A 15,758-nucleotide genomic window follows, 5' to 3' on the forward strand; every position below is an offset into this window, starting at 1 on the left:
TATGCCATAAATCTCCAAATAGTTAAAGCATTTAATGGCAGTTTATCATTCTAGGTTGTTTTCTGTCAGATATCCTTGTAATGTGCTGTACTGAAGTGGACAAATTTCAATTGAATTGAACTAGAAACAGATTTAATTATATATCTTGGAGCCAGAAGTTAACAGTTGTTCATATCCTTTTCACTATCAATGTCATCAAATTATGGACACAACACCCCATATTTGCATACTGTAAGAATGTGCGAGAATAGGTAAGAATTTGAAAACCCTTAAGAATTTAAAAAGGAGAGGGGAAAAGGAAGAAGCCCATTTCAGACATAACTGATTTTTTTTTCAAGAATTCCCTGACTCCAGTCAATTCTGAAAGGAAGTAGTAAACCCATACCCTGTCTCAAAATTCCTTATATTTAAGCCTCAGAACATCAAATTCAAGGTCTATAAGGCTTTTTAAAACTTAACCTGTTTCTTCCACCCCTTGTTTCTTTCATACTCTTCAGCCACCATAATGGTTCCTACCTATACAAATGTATAAAAAATATCTTAAGACTTAAGCATGCCCTATATGATGACAGATCTGTCAGTTTGCTTTTTTTCACATCCACTTTAAAAACAACAACAACCATATCTCAAGTTTTTCCCATCCCGTTTTGGAAGACATTTGTGAATTTTGGTAAATTTGTATCGAAACGAAACCAAGCAAAAGGTCTCACTCCTCCCCAATGACACACAGATCATACATAAGCAAAGAAAAAAAACTGAATATTTTAAGAGACCCGTATTTCATTTTTCTAAACAAACACTCTTGCTTTCCATTTTAGGGAGAGCTCAGTGGTAAGGGCACATGTGTTCCATGCAAAGAGTCCCAGGTTTAAGCTCTGGCATCTTCAGGTAGGACTGGGAAAGACTTTGTTTCAAAATCTTGGAGAACCAATGGCAGTCAGGGTAGATCAACTTTCCCCAGCCTTGTGCCATTCAGATATTTTGACTACAACTACCAGCATTTTTTTTTACCATTGGCCATGCTGGCTAGGAGGGAACTGAAGTCCACAAAATGTGGAGGGTACCACGTTGAGGAGGGTTGCTTTAGACAATACTGAACTAGATGGACCAATGGTGTGACTCAGCATATGGTAACTCTCTATGTTCCCCAATGTCCTTTATAGTGTGACACTTAATATTATCTTATTTATTCTACTATAGCTTTTCTTCTTTTGAAAATTATTGTTTTTCTCTACTACATGTGAAAATGTGATAATCAGTGTAGCATAAACAAATGAAATTCCTTAGTTTCTTTCTTTCATTAATAACAATATGAGCCAGACTCTCCCTTCTCATGCTCAGCCCTCTGAGGCACTAGCATACATATTTCTGTTGAAATACCTCACAACTCTATGGTTTTAGCTTGGACACGTGTGTGAAAATCACAGGATTCCAGGATACATAATGGCACTGTCATATTAATGAACAAAAACACCCACTTGCAATAATAATAATAATAATAATAATAATAATAATAATAATAATAATAATACTGTTTTATTGTGTTGAGTGAATCAGTGACAACTTGAAAAGTCCACCTTCTATTCCTATTGAAATATCGTATGAGGGGAGAGGGCAGGGGTGGGGTAGCTCTTTCAGTTTGAGGGCTGAATTCCATTTCAGGTAAGTTTGGGGGGGGCAGTTCCAGAGGTTCATGGAGCCTTAGGTGTAACAAAGCCTTAAGAGAGATATTTCAACCTATTAGGATGGAGAAAAGACTGAAAAACAAACAAACCAGGAAACCACCCAATGATTGCTGGTTGGGGGAAAGGAGGTGGGGCCATCCAGGAAAATTTGGAGTGGTTCTGCACCCTTGTTCTAAGGAATAGATTTTGCCTAAAATATGAAATAATGCTTCACCAAACAAGACTTTGTTTTAAAATGCCAGCTTTCAGATATGTGGAGACTCAGGTTCTAGACCCCATTCAGCCATGAAGCTCACTGGGTGACTTTGGGCCAGTCACTGATTCTCAGCCTAACCTACTTCACAGAGTTACTGTGTGGATAAAATGAAGAAAAAGAAAATCATGTATGCCACCTAGGGCTCCTTGAAGGAAAAGGTGGGGATATAAATGTAATAAATACATTACAATCAGTTCTGATGTTCATGAAATTGCAATAAAAAGAGGAGAAATACAACATAAAATATAAATAGCGCATTGCAACAACATTTGGACCAGCTACAACACTGCCAGCCAAATGTATATATTTACTTACTTGTTCTGTTTTTCCATACTTGTGACCCTGAGATTTTCCCATCGTGAATTCAGAAGATTCATTTGTTCCTGTATTTCATTTTCTTCATCTTCTGAAAGTTTCCCAAGTGACAGAAGTTGGCTGCCTACTTGCAAAACATCACCAACACGTCCCTGGTGAGCTGTTAATTCCATCATAAAACCCTTCAAAAAATGATTTTTAAGAAAGATTACCAAAAGAGAATGGATGTATTTAAAAGTTACATATTTTACTGAAACCTTTAAACTTTTATTTAATAAAATATTTAAAAAGGAATGTTAGGCCTTTAATTGAACGTTTGGGAACACACAGCAGGATCCAATGGGTTGCTTTTGCCCCTGCCAATTCTGTTTTGCCCCACTGATTCCCTTCTGCAAGTGGCACTCACTGCTTCTTGAATGGAGATGTAGCACTTTCAGGGGCAACCGGAAATGAGCAAATATGCTTGTTTCTGGAATGGGGCAGGACCTAATCCTGAAACAAGTGTTTCTGCTCATTTCAGGGCTTCTGCTAGGAAGCATTAAATCTTGGTTGCATAAATGGTAGTTTCCCCCTTGCACAATGGAATCAATGGGGGTAAGCTCCCCACTGGATACTACCTAGGGACTACAACCCAACAGATACCAAAATACCAGTTGATTTTCAAGCTTTTGGCCTTAATACACATCACACAGATAGAAGAACAGCAATTAGCAGATGAAGTGTTTGTGTTGGCTTTTGCAATCAGTGCTGTTCACACATACCTCATGGGTGTGAAACTGTTCCTTAACTTCTTCAACATCACTGGATATATCTCCTTGTGCTTGCAATGAATCTTCAGTAGACAGAAGCCATGACAGTACTTCTTCTAATGCAGTTTGGTAGCTTTCCAGATCTACTTCTGTATCCATAGGTGAAGTAGCAAATAACTGCTGTTCTTGGCCTTCCAAATACTGCTATAATAAATAAAAATAGGAATTTTGGACACCATCCAATTATTTTGTGCTTAAATGGTTCTTCTGGATTAGTTAACAGAATTCAGTCATGTTAATTCTATTTAATACTTTCTTTTTGGCATAAAAATCCTTATGAACGAGGAGATCTGGTGTAGCATATAAACCATTCTTTGAAAAGCCACTAAACAGAAGTACTGTAAAGGAAACACTGATAAATATGAAATGAACTATCAGTCATTTTAAATGCACAACTCCTTATAAATGCAATAAATTAAAAAGCTATACAAAAACTATTTTGATGAATTATGTAAAGCTCAGTTCCTTAATTTCTTGCTCTAGTCTATCTCATCCAAGCAATTGCATTATATCTGCATGCAAACAAAGCTGCACAAATGCAATATAAAATATTTTAAATGAAGGTTATAGATATAGATACCAAATTCTTATTTAAGCTGTAATCTACAGAAAACTGTGCCTGTCATTATTCTAGAACAAGTGAGTTATATGAGCTGCAAGCAATGGGAAGGCTATGGTGTCATGACAATGCCACTGTGCTCTTCCCTTAAGTCCAAGACTCATTCAAGCCACAGTCTTTGCTTGAGAACAATTTGTCAGTTCCTCCTCATGAGAAATGTCCAAGGATTTTTTGAGAAGTAGAAGTAGCAAAACTTCGTAGGTCAGTTCCACACATTCCTAGATGACATAGAGAAATCTGAGGCTCATATAGGAAAGCATAATGATTTGTTTTCCTCTTCCATACAAGACAATGGTGTAGCAAAATTGACTTGATCAGACAACCAGTATTTTCCAGAGAGAGAGAGAGAGAGAGGATTAGATAGATAGACAGACGGATAGATACATGGATGGATCTTAAGTGATGGAGGTAGCCTCCGTCAGGTACTCTTGCAATATTTTCTCTTCATTTTCTCTATGGCAGGAATGGGGAAATGTTTCTGGCTTGAAGACTGAACCGGTTCTGGGCATGCATGTTGGGGTGCCTCATGGCAGCAATGTCCAGGGTAATGCTACTGCTGGCATGTGGCACCAATGGGATTGCCCAGATGCCATTCACTCATGAGCATCTCATGTACACAATTACACACTCACACACAAACATCACCCCTCCCCTTGCAATGAGGCTTTTTGGTTCCAATGGAGGCTTTTGAAAAGCCTCATTGCAGCAGGGGAGGCATATTTTTTTGGGGTGGGTGGGGTTGAACTGTTGGGGATAAGAGGGTTAGCCCTTCCCTCCCCAGCAGCCCAAAAATCTGCACCCCCAGCTGCAATTAGACTTTAAAAACCTAGGGATAGGTGATTGAGCAATGTTTGAGAACACCAGATTCTCCAAATATTGACTTCCTGCTTGTACCGTGCCCAATTCATGATTCCATTTGCAATTGCTGTTCACTGTGTGTTAACAGGAAAACTGCACAAATTGAGCAATGCTCGAATGTGAAATGTGTGCAATTTTCCCATTTGGTTTGTTCAAATTTCCTAAATTTCCTTCATAGACAACTGTAGGGCTGATTTAGTCTATGGGGGAAATTTGCAGAAATGTTGAAAAAAATTGCAAATCGAATGCAAGCACATGTTCAGCAATTTATGGACTTTTTTATCATTGTGATTAAGTTCGAAGTTGCTCATGTTTTGTGAGCTAAAAAGGAATTCTCATACATTCTTATAAAAATCCTAATTGAAGCACTCAAGGGACAACAGGAAATCCCTTATCTCTGATCATTGAGGCTGGATGGGAACTTCCTGCAGGTGATGTGTAGTCCTTGGGATAGAGCTTCCCCATTTCTGCTCGATGGCAAAGTCTTATACTTCTCCAGCATGGAGATGGCTTAGGCTGAACCTGCATCAAGACTACACGCACCCCTCCCTTTGCCATCTCCTTAGAGGTGCTGAACAATCTTTGACTGCATAGTTTATGGAATACAAAACCAAAAATACATAGAAATTGTGCTCTCACAGATGTTCATAATTTGACAAGATAAAAGATTTTTTAAGTGCAGTTACTTTTAAATTAATCTGTTCAGGACGATTAGAAATGTTTCCTAAACTACATACCTCCCACTCTATTTTTCATGCCACAAGAAAAAAAAAACTGTATTGGAATGAAGAAAGGGGTTTAGTTGAATCCTCCTGTATGTCAGTAAAATATGAGTTTTAGAAGTTTAGCAGCAGATTGACCTATTTCTTAATCTATTGTTCAGTATAATTTCTCTTCTTTCCTTACTCATCTATATAATTTCTTCTGTGTACTAAGATTACCATGGTTGGTATAGATGCAAGCTTATCAAGCTATTCTTAAGACAACAGTGCCCTTCTCAATTAAAAATTAAGTTGAAAAATGCAGGCAACCAATGTCTAATTCCAATTAGAAGATCTGAGTTAACACATTAGACAGAGCCAAAGCCTGGTTTTCCAGGGAGTGTACATTCACATAACATAAAACTGCAGTCAATCATGGCTTCCCAACTAGTGTACCTGGATGATGCACATACTTGCAAACACATATTTATTGCATTCACACTTCGGATGTTTAGGTGTACATCCAAAACATTTTAGATGTATACTTAAAAATGTTAGGTGTGAAGTGCTCCAATGTCTCTACCTAGAAGTTCTTAATTGATCCTCATACTAAAATAAAGAACAGTGTGAGTATCTGCTAACTGATGCCTGTTTCTGACTGAGTTTCTCAAATCATATTCAAGTTTAAAGGGGATCCAGCCGCAAATGTGATCAGATACACACTACTTCCACTTCAGTGAATCTCCCAGACATGTTTTAATTTATTACTTAGGCATTAGTTTATTTTTAATCTCAGACCCATTCTGAGCTTCAGGTCACCGCAGCCATCATTACGATCTATTCAACTCCATCAGAGAATTAACTGAATGGAGGCATGCATACTTGGATGTGTGCAAGAACCATACAACCCTACATCACTAAACTCTGTCTTATTTAAGAAAGTACACCTCTGTTGATTCTTTAGGACGTGGCATGAAGTGGCCAAATAAATTAATGACAAACACATTTATGTACACATACACACACCAGATGACTATGTTCTAGCCTTACACCATTTTCATTTCTACAAGTGCTCAGATGTGGAAGGCCTTATTTATTATTACCAACTTTCCTGAGCAATTCAATAATTTACTTCCAAGTCACTTTCTAAGACACTAATCTGCTATAAATCTAATCCCTAACAGCAAAGAGACACCCTGAGCCAGTTGAATGCCACGGCTTTCAGTGATCTGACTTACTCCAACAAACATACCTAATTAAAATTCTCTTCCCTTATTAGTATTATTCCAGTACAAACCTTCCACGGGATAAATTACAATGAAGGTAGTACATAATTTTGTTACCATTATCCATATTCAAATTATACCGTTCTCAAACAGAACAAATAATTACGTATGAATGCTCTCCAGAAACTATTATGTTAAGTAAAAAGCTATAATAAAAATTAAAATGCTAACCCTTGTTGAAAATATTTCATCTACTACCTTTAATATATTTGATCAATAGTTGGATCATTCAGTACTATCTATATACTCTATACACATGTTGTTTCAGTGTTAAGCATATCATTTTAAGGTATAACTATTTTTGTGGCAAGCAGAACCAGGTCTTCTAAGGAAGGCCTGGGCTGTATGGCATGTCTCTATGTGAAAACTATTTAAACAAAATAAAAGGAAAATAAATGAAATCACTGCTGTCACCACATATTTAATAAAATGTAAGAACCCTCCTCCTGAATACCCCTATAAAATATGTTAGAATTTCAATCCTCCAGATCACCAAAAATATGCCACCCCCTTTTGCGGCTCACACATAGTCCGGTGAAAATGAGGGAAGGTGTTTTTTTCCAGCATTGCTTGAGTTCAGAGAGTGACTGCCAGGGTTCTGACTGGCTAGATCATATTGCACACATTACCAATTTGATTCTGGGGTCAATTTAAAGGGAAGTTTTTGACACTTAAAGTTCTAACCAGACTGCTCCTAGAATTACAGCAGAACTGAAAGTTATCAGAGCATTTGGCTTGAAATTTGGGCTATCAATTTTTCCGCTGCTGTCACTTCAGAGCAAAGCCCTGTTGGCCACCATTTTTATTTCCAATTATTTTCTTGGGAATAACATTATGTGATACCACAATGTCATTCCCACATGAATTATGCAAAATAAAAATGGTGCTGCCAGTTGTGGAAACCAGGAAAAAGCACCTTATTTATGCCATTTTATTTCCATTTTGTCCCACTGCAAATTCTTGAAATGCTTATTCTGTGGCATTTTGAATGTCTGTTGCCATTTCAAGTGGCAGCTTCGGCTATTGGGCAGTATAGAAATGCAATAAATAAATAAATAAAGTTAGCCCTAACCAGAATATCTGGAGAATCCTGCCTGAGACCTCTGTTTCACTTTGGAGGCCCTCCTTTATGTCACCTAGTTGGATATATGATGGCTGTGGGCCAGAGAGATTGATTTTCAGTTGTGGTACCCAAGGTCTGGAATAGCATCTGAAGAGAGGTATATTTGATCCCAGCACTGCCTGGTTTTAGAAGAGCATTATATTTATGTGGGCTTTCCCAGAATGCCATTGTTAACAAGGATATGTCTGCTACTTATATTTTAGTATTTAATATTTTAGTATTTAGTGTTTAATATTCTAGTATTTGTCTTTAATTTTAGTGTTTAATAGTATTTAATTTAGTATTGTGTGGGTGCTTTCCCAGAATGTCATTTTAACAAAGATTATGTCTGGTGCTGATATTTTAGTACTACTGTATTTCTTCGATTCTAAGACACACTTCCCCCCCCATATAAACATCTCTAAAAACGGGGTGCATCTTAGAATCGCAGGTCATTTATTATTTCTTAGAATCAAAGCTTTTTTTCTGTTGGTGGTACTGAAATTAGTGTGCGTCTTACAATTGATGGCATCTTAGAATCAAAGAAATACGGTATATCTTACATGATGAATGTCAACCATATAAAAACAGGATACTCCTTAATTTAAAACAGGATAAATACAGAGTAATTCTTTAGTGCAACTAATATTTCTTTAAGTATCCATTGGATAGAATAATCAGAGAATAAATTATGTATATGAGTCACACATAACATTACTGTTCTGTGGTTTTTAATATACACAGAAGTTTTGATTAATTTTGATGCAATTTAAATACATATGGAAACCAACTTCATTATGGTGATGGGGCTACAAAGAAAGCTTCCTAAACCAACATTGGTTGGTGCAAAAGGTACAAAAGTACAATGCAGGTATGCATTTTCTGGAATGGCTTTCTGCAAATGCAATTCTATATGTTGGGATTAACTTTTTAGGATGATTCCAGAAAAAAATAGAAAGTGTTAATAGTTAACTACTCTAAGGAAGAATGATCAGCATGTGGGCATTTTCACTCAACTGGGTTATTAAAGCACCATTTCATTATCTGGATTTATTCCATCTCCTGCACTTGGACATTTTGTTTTCTTTCTGCGGTTGATATTTTTCCTAGGTTGTGGACAAAGATCAATTGTCCATTTCAATTAGTTTTAGTCTATCAAGCTGCCTTTAAGAAACTGTTCAACAGAACTGGTGGATGCTACAGTTTAACTAAATTTCACATCAAAACCTATAAAGGAGAATTTAAGTAATTCCAATCTTCCCTATTTATTTTTGAGATTTCTGCATATAGAAAATTAGTGGTATCCCTATGGAGAGCATGTGGCACTTTGACCTTGACAACATGGGTTCAAATCCCAGGTAGATTACCATTATAGTGTAGGCAGGCCAACAAAACAAAAGGAATATTGTTCTAGATTCCTGTCAGTAGGTCAAGGCGCACCTACCAAACAAGGAGGGATGGTTAGAGAAGATAAAATGGAAAAGAGATAGATGTGGGTAAGCAGAAAGTGATGGAATGTTAATATATTTATAGAGTCTGCTGCTAAGTCTACTCATAATTCAGAATGAGGTTACACACTGCAAAAGTTACACTGCAGATTGAGGTTACAATCCTCTGTACTCTGAACGCTGCTGACAACTAAACAAATGGTTAAAGTAATGGTGGGAGAAGAATCTGACAAATGTATCTAGCAGAATTTATTTTTCCACAATTCATCTTTCACATCAAGTAGCAGAACATCACAAGCTAAAGTGCTGCCTATGGTTAGGCAGCACCTGAGCTTGTGTGAATGCAGGGACACAACTCCATCTACTGGTGCAGGGACACAACTCCATCTACTGGTACATCTGCCAAATTTTGGGTGATTATGCTCTCTATGACACATGTTCAGGAGGGTCTTCAAGAGAGAGGCTTTTTAGGAGGAGCACAAGGGCTGCAGAGTGGAGGAGAAAGATCTACTCCCCTGAAAAAAAATATTTATTTACTTCGTTATTATAATCCCACTTTTAAGACAATTATTTTCTCCCAAAGTGGCTCACATCAATGGAAAGAGAGAGAGAGAGAGAGAGAGAGAGAAAGAAACATTAAATACTTATAAATCACAAGCCGAAATACCAAGCTACGTCCTGGATCAAGAAATGTACTTTACATATCACATACTTCTTGTGAAACGTCTTTCAGTTTCTAAAAAGGGTTGCATGTGGCATAGGAGAATGCTGTTTAAAGGACCCTGTTGAGCATGCAGAGTAGTCCTGCACTCCTTTGGATCTGTTAATAGCTAGTTTACACAGCTGTCTCATATTTGGAAGAAATTCAATGTAAAATATATTAATATATATTTAATGCACAAAAGTAGCTGTGGCCTATTTTTCCAAGAAAAGTAAAGCATGTAGTAGGAAGAACTGATACTAAAAAAAAAAAATCAACAACTGAAAAGGGTATCACTGAACATTAAACTGGACACAAACGAAAGAATCTTCAAAGCGCACATATTTTCCACCGCAAGCACAGGCATATTAGAAATAGAGTAATAGTCACAACAAACAATGTTGACAGACCTGTGGAGGGAACATCCTCCCTTTTTGGTCAGGGGACATGACATAAGCAGCTTGTGTGTACGCATAGCTTTTGAAGCGATGTTTAGGTGGAGGTGAAGGGGTGCGCACAGGGCCCTGTGCTACACTGACTTTGATCTAAGGAGAAGAAATTAGGAAGAAAAGCAGACATAAACTTATAAGTGGGTGGAATATAATGGATGAAACGTATTATTTTCAAGGGAGGATACCAGCAGTTTAACTCTATCTTGTAAAATAAAAATGAATGCGGGAATTAAGCATTCAAAAGGTGTATAGATAGTTGAATCACTTCCATTAATATGGCATTCTTTCATGAGAAGAAGGAAGATTCCTTGAAGTGCCTGCTAATTATGCCTGGCGTGATACCCACAATCAGTAAAGGACTGCCATGAATCAGTACAAGAACTTGCAGTAAGTTCTGAATAAATGTGCTCAGCTGTCAGCAAGCAGCCATCTGATCAACATGTCTAAAAATAATTAAGTGGCCCATAAACAAGTCAGCTAATTACTACTTCATAGAATCATAGAATCATAGAATAGCAGAGTTGGAAGGGGCCTACAAGGCCATCGAGTCCAACCCCCTGCTCGATGCAGGAATCCACCCTAAAGCATCCCTGACAGATGGTTGTCCAGCTGCCTCTTGAATGCCTCTAGTGTGGGAAAGCCCACAACCTCACCAGGCAACTGATTCCATTGTCATACTGCTCTAACAGTCAGGAAGTTTTTCCTGATGTCCAGCTGGAATCCGGCTTCCTTTAACTTGAGCCCGTTATTCCGTGTCCTGCACTCTGGGAGGATCAAGAAGAGATCCTGGCCCTCCTCTCTGTGACAACCTTTTAAGTATCTGAAGAGTGCTATCATGTCTCCCCTCAATCTTCTCTTCTCCAGGCTAAACATGCCCAGTTCTTTGAGTCTCTCTTCATAGGGCTTTGTTTCCAGACCAATGATCATCCTGGTTGCCCTCCTCTGAACACGCTCCAGCTTGTCTGCGTCCTTCTTGAATTGTGGAGCCCAGAACTGGACTCAATACTCTAGATGAGGCCTAACCAGGGCCGAATGGAGAGGAACCAGTACCTCACGTGGTTTGGAAGCTATACTTCTATTAATGCAGCCCAAAATAGCATTTGCCTTTCTTGCAGCCATATCGCACTGTTGGCTCATATTCAGCTTGCAATCTACAACAATTCCAAGATCCTTCTCGTTTGGAGTATTGCTGAGCCAAGTATCCCCCATCTTGTAACTGTACGTTTGGTTTCTATTTCCTAAATGTAGAACTTGGCATTTATCCATATTAAATTTCATTCTGTTGTTTTCAGCCCAGCACTCCAGCCTATCAAGATCACTTTGAAGTTTGTTTCTGTCTTCCAGGGTATTAGCTATCCCACTCAATTTTGTGTCATCTGCAAATTTGATCAGCGTTTCCTGCACCTCCTCATCCAAATCATTAATAAAAATGTTGAAGAGCACTGGCCCCAGGACTGAGCCCTGCGGTACCCCACTCATTGTAGGCCTTGCAATTTCTAATCACTTCAACCAATATAATTTTAAGATGGCTAGTCTCTGTGGGACTGGAGTTCAGTTCTCATGGTCTGCCTGCCCAAATAAAGAAACAAATGATTTAAATATTTCCATGAAAATTTAAATTTGAGTTACTCTAGTCAGTTTTTTACAAGGAAATGGGGCTATGAGTAAACATTAATTCTACATCATTAATAATTTGTGTGACTATTACCCCCAAGGGTTAAAAAAGGAAAGAGATACAACCACAGAAATGCAGTTGATTTTCTGGTGGGGGAAAAAAGTGGTTGTATCTCTGTTTCACCACATGAGATGAAGTTATAGGAATGGGTACCCACAGAAGAGATGCTTATCACTTCCTGGTGACATTTCCCTGCATGAACTCATTTAAGAAAAATATCCTGGAAACACATTCTTGTCCTAGGCATGCAGCCTGGCAGATCCATGGGCAAAAGGAAGTAATAGTGGGGTCACATAAACCTATGCTACATCATAGTGTCCCAAAAAAACACCAAAGGACCCCAGGAAAGAAAGAAAGAAAAATACCTTCAAAAGAAAGACAAAGAATTGATCTCCAGTACTATCATTCAGCATGTAGAAGAGCTCAACTGACAGTGTTACAATAGTTATGAAGGTTTCTGGTGATAAAATGCTATTCTGCCTTGTATCCCAAATCAACACAAATAAAATTATAGATGAGAGGGCATCAAATAGGCCCTAGCTGTAAATTATCCTACTATAGGGCTAGCTATAGAAGAAAAATCAGGGCATGTCATCTTAGTTATTTAAAAGCTCAGTGTAGTCTTATCAGGTTTTGACCTATTGCATCGGAAACTGACTTGAGTTTGGAAAAGGTTTTGTTCACCTAGGACCTAGGCTTTCCCACCTTATATCTTCTTTTTATGTGCCAAGGATTGCCACACATGGAAATGGGACATTGATGGGGTGAATGTATGGTTGAAGGCCGAGGAAATATTTTCTCAGAAAGCCTTGGCAGATGATACATGTTCAACCACATATAAATCACCACCAACAGGACTGCCCCTTTTGGGGAGGGGAGGCCTTCCCGTGTCACCCCCTCCCGGGCCATAAAACACCTGATGGATGAGATGAGTTGGCCTCACAGGTAACCTTTATCCCTCTTCAGCCCTCAGGGATTACCTGTCAAGGCTGAAGGTAGGTGTCAACCCCTGAAGACTCCTCCCCCAGACTGTGCCTCCACCAGTGGTGGCGAGTACAGTGTCCCTCTCTTCTCCCCCCCCACCATCGCAAGCCAGTATGGCACTATCTCTAGATGAGCTTGGAGGTTTTGACTCCTAATGAGGCACTAGGAAGGCAATTAGTTTCCCAGTTTTGAGGATTTGGGAACCTGCAAGAGGGAGCCCCCCCCCCCCCCGCTTCTTCTGAGAGGGGGGAGGGATGCAGCTACTGAGAGAGGCAGGCAGGCAGCTCACAGAGAAGCCTATATGATCTAATGCATAGGCTTTATAACACATCTGGGATTAAAAACTCTTGAACAATGCTGATCTGGAACACAGATTGTACACAAAAGCTGCTGTAGCAGGTCCAAAAGAAAGTTTCTTTGAAAAATGATACATATAGCTGGACTTTTCCACTGTCTCTCCTGAGAAACCAAGAGGACTTAATTCAACTTTCACTTAGTGGCAGCCATTTCAGCAGGCTAAATAAACTGTTTTCAAGCCAGTTCATCATTATAAGAACTATAGCCCAAACTTGTTTTTTTACCTCATCCTTCCCCATCCCTTCTTCCTTGTGAGTCATATCTTAAATTTAGAGGCCAGGGACTGTCATCCTACTTATCTTTGCAAGCCATTCTGGGAGCCCTTTTGGCTAAAGGTCAGGGTATAAATGCCATAAATAAATGAATCAATTGTGTAACACAGGTGGCCGAACTCAGACATTACCCAGCATATATTAACCATTCATTATATTAAATATTTTACTAGAAGGTCTACTGAGAAATAAACATGTTTTCAGTTATTTGTATGTATTACTTGATTGAAGATTCAAAAGATGAGGAACAGAGCAATGCAGTTTAAAAATGAAGTAGCCTTTTAATAATGAATGTCTGCAACTCTTAAAGAATTGGATTGGTAAAGCCTTACTAATTTCAAAATACTAAGACACAAAAATGTACACAAAATCTTACCTTATGTTCTTTTCCTTTAAGTAAAGAAGTGTAGTAAGCTATTGAAGCCTGCTGTACATCATGTAATTCACCAAAATAATAATAATAATAATAACAATAACAACAATAGCAATAATAAATACATTGCTACATTTTAAAAACAGCCCATTACTTCATGCACAGCAGTTACCAATATAAATCATACAAAGAAGACCACTTCAATAAACATACTCTCTCTCTCTCTCTCTCTAAGATAGAACTACAGGGTCTTATTCTTTACTGGCCATCAAAATGAGAGTAATAATTCACAGGACTCACCTGTTGAGAAAAGCGCTGTTGGTGTAACTGGACATGCTCCTCTCTTATGTGCTTTGATCGCCGTGGCAATGTTTCTACTTCCTGGATAGCTTCTAGAGTAACTTGCTGCGGCAAGACTTGGAAAAGTGATGTCACATACATCAAGATGGACTTCTTATCAGGATAAGCAGTTGCGACATCTGGAAAAGCATATTAAACACACACAGCATTAGACAGTTTGCAAGACTGTCTAGAAAGCAAATGGACTAATGAGCAGTCCATTGTCCATTTAAGCCCACTGGGGACTAATTAAAGTATTACAATCAACTGCAAGCTTTCACACCAAACTCGAATACAAATGAGAAAGAACAAAAGTTCCAGAGGAAGAGCAAAAATGGAAACTACTTTCTTAATTCTTATGATTTTTTATCGCATATAATTTTGCATTTAAATGCAAAACTGTGCATTCACAATTAAGGACCTTAAGGACTCACCAAACATAAGAGACAAACCCATAAAATAGCTTCATTTTATTTTAGGACATGTTACTGCTGCGAAAAATATACATAGGTTAATGACCAAGGTAGTTATACCAGGCTGATATGGATATAGCAGTAGGCACTAATGGAATAACTTCTTGAAGCAACGCAACAAGTACATAAAAGTGAAAAGACGTTTTGAAACTGTATAATCTAACTGGCTTTTCCAAGTTGATTGCATGAGCAGCAAATTGGAATTCATGTAGGTGCTGCTGGTGGATTTGTCTCCAGTTAAGCCGGACGAATAACCAAGGTTCTGTGTATGTATCACTTAGAAAATAAATCTTAAAACAAGGAAGCTGGGGGGGGGGGGGAACTACACTCCCGTCATCTTATAAAGTCATTTAGCCAAATCAAAATCACTATCAGCCACTTTTATTCCCCCACCGCACCCCGTTCTAAAATAAACAAAATTCGGGTCTTAATTGAAATCAAAGTGCTGTCCATAAAATATTCTAGGGAAGCAGAAACCTTCAAGTTCCCCCAAGTTGTTTTTATATGTGACAATACAAATCTATTAGGATTATATGTGTCTTCTAATCTGAGATATAAATACCATTTTCATAAATATGAAAAGCTTTCTAAGGTGGCAAGGTAATACAGACTTTCCTGGCTGAAATAAGTCCCACTGAATTAAATGCAGCTTACTTCTGAATTGCACCATGAATGCTGCTGTTGCACATCAAGAAGAAAAAGTTGATTGAGCCCAATGATTGAAGCCAATAACAATTTATGGAAATCTAAGTTATGCAGCATTGCTTTCAAATAATTATTTTGTTGATGGGCATTTAAATTTACCTCATGTACTCACCAAACTGAATCAAGATGTTAAGAGGTGGTTGTATAAGAATTTATCATTAATCCTATAAGTGCTTAAACATAAGCACTGGCAGAAAGCCAAGAGCTATTAATAGCAATGAGGTTTTATTATAATAATTCTACCTTAGCTTTGCTAAGATCTGCAAGATCAGAGGCATGGTGCTGTTAGCAGGTGGTTTGCCTGTCCGGCTAGGTGATGTTCACCCTATTCTGGAGGGGATTGCACTCC

At 38.2% G+C, this 15,758-nt stretch overlaps 1 protein-coding gene across 4 annotated transcripts in view; it reads right to left on the reverse strand.

The window, feature by feature from the left end:
- Positions 1-15,758, reverse strand: part of DMD (dystrophin) — a 1,279,927-nt gene that overhangs the window by 811,345 nt on the left and 452,824 nt on the right. For all 4 annotated transcript variants that reach the window (XM_063126497.1, XM_063126496.1, XM_063126495.1 and 1 more), the window contains exons 8-11: positions 14,193-14,371; positions 10,190-10,324; positions 3,018-3,209; positions 2,257-2,438 (exon numbers count right to left, since the gene is read on the reverse strand). In XM_063126497.1, the coding sequence (XP_062982567.1) occupies positions 2,257-2,438; positions 3,018-3,209; positions 10,190-10,324; positions 14,193-14,371 (688 nt within the window). The remainder of the gene's footprint in view (positions 1-2,256; positions 2,439-3,017; positions 3,210-10,189; positions 10,325-14,192; positions 14,372-15,758) is intronic.

This window comes from Elgaria multicarinata, chromosome 5 (genome assembly GCF_023053635.1).
Source record: "Elgaria multicarinata webbii isolate HBS135686 ecotype San Diego chromosome 5, rElgMul1.1.pri, whole genome shotgun sequence".
Taxonomy (NCBI): Eukaryota; Metazoa; Chordata; class Lepidosauria; order Squamata; family Anguidae; genus Elgaria; species Elgaria multicarinata.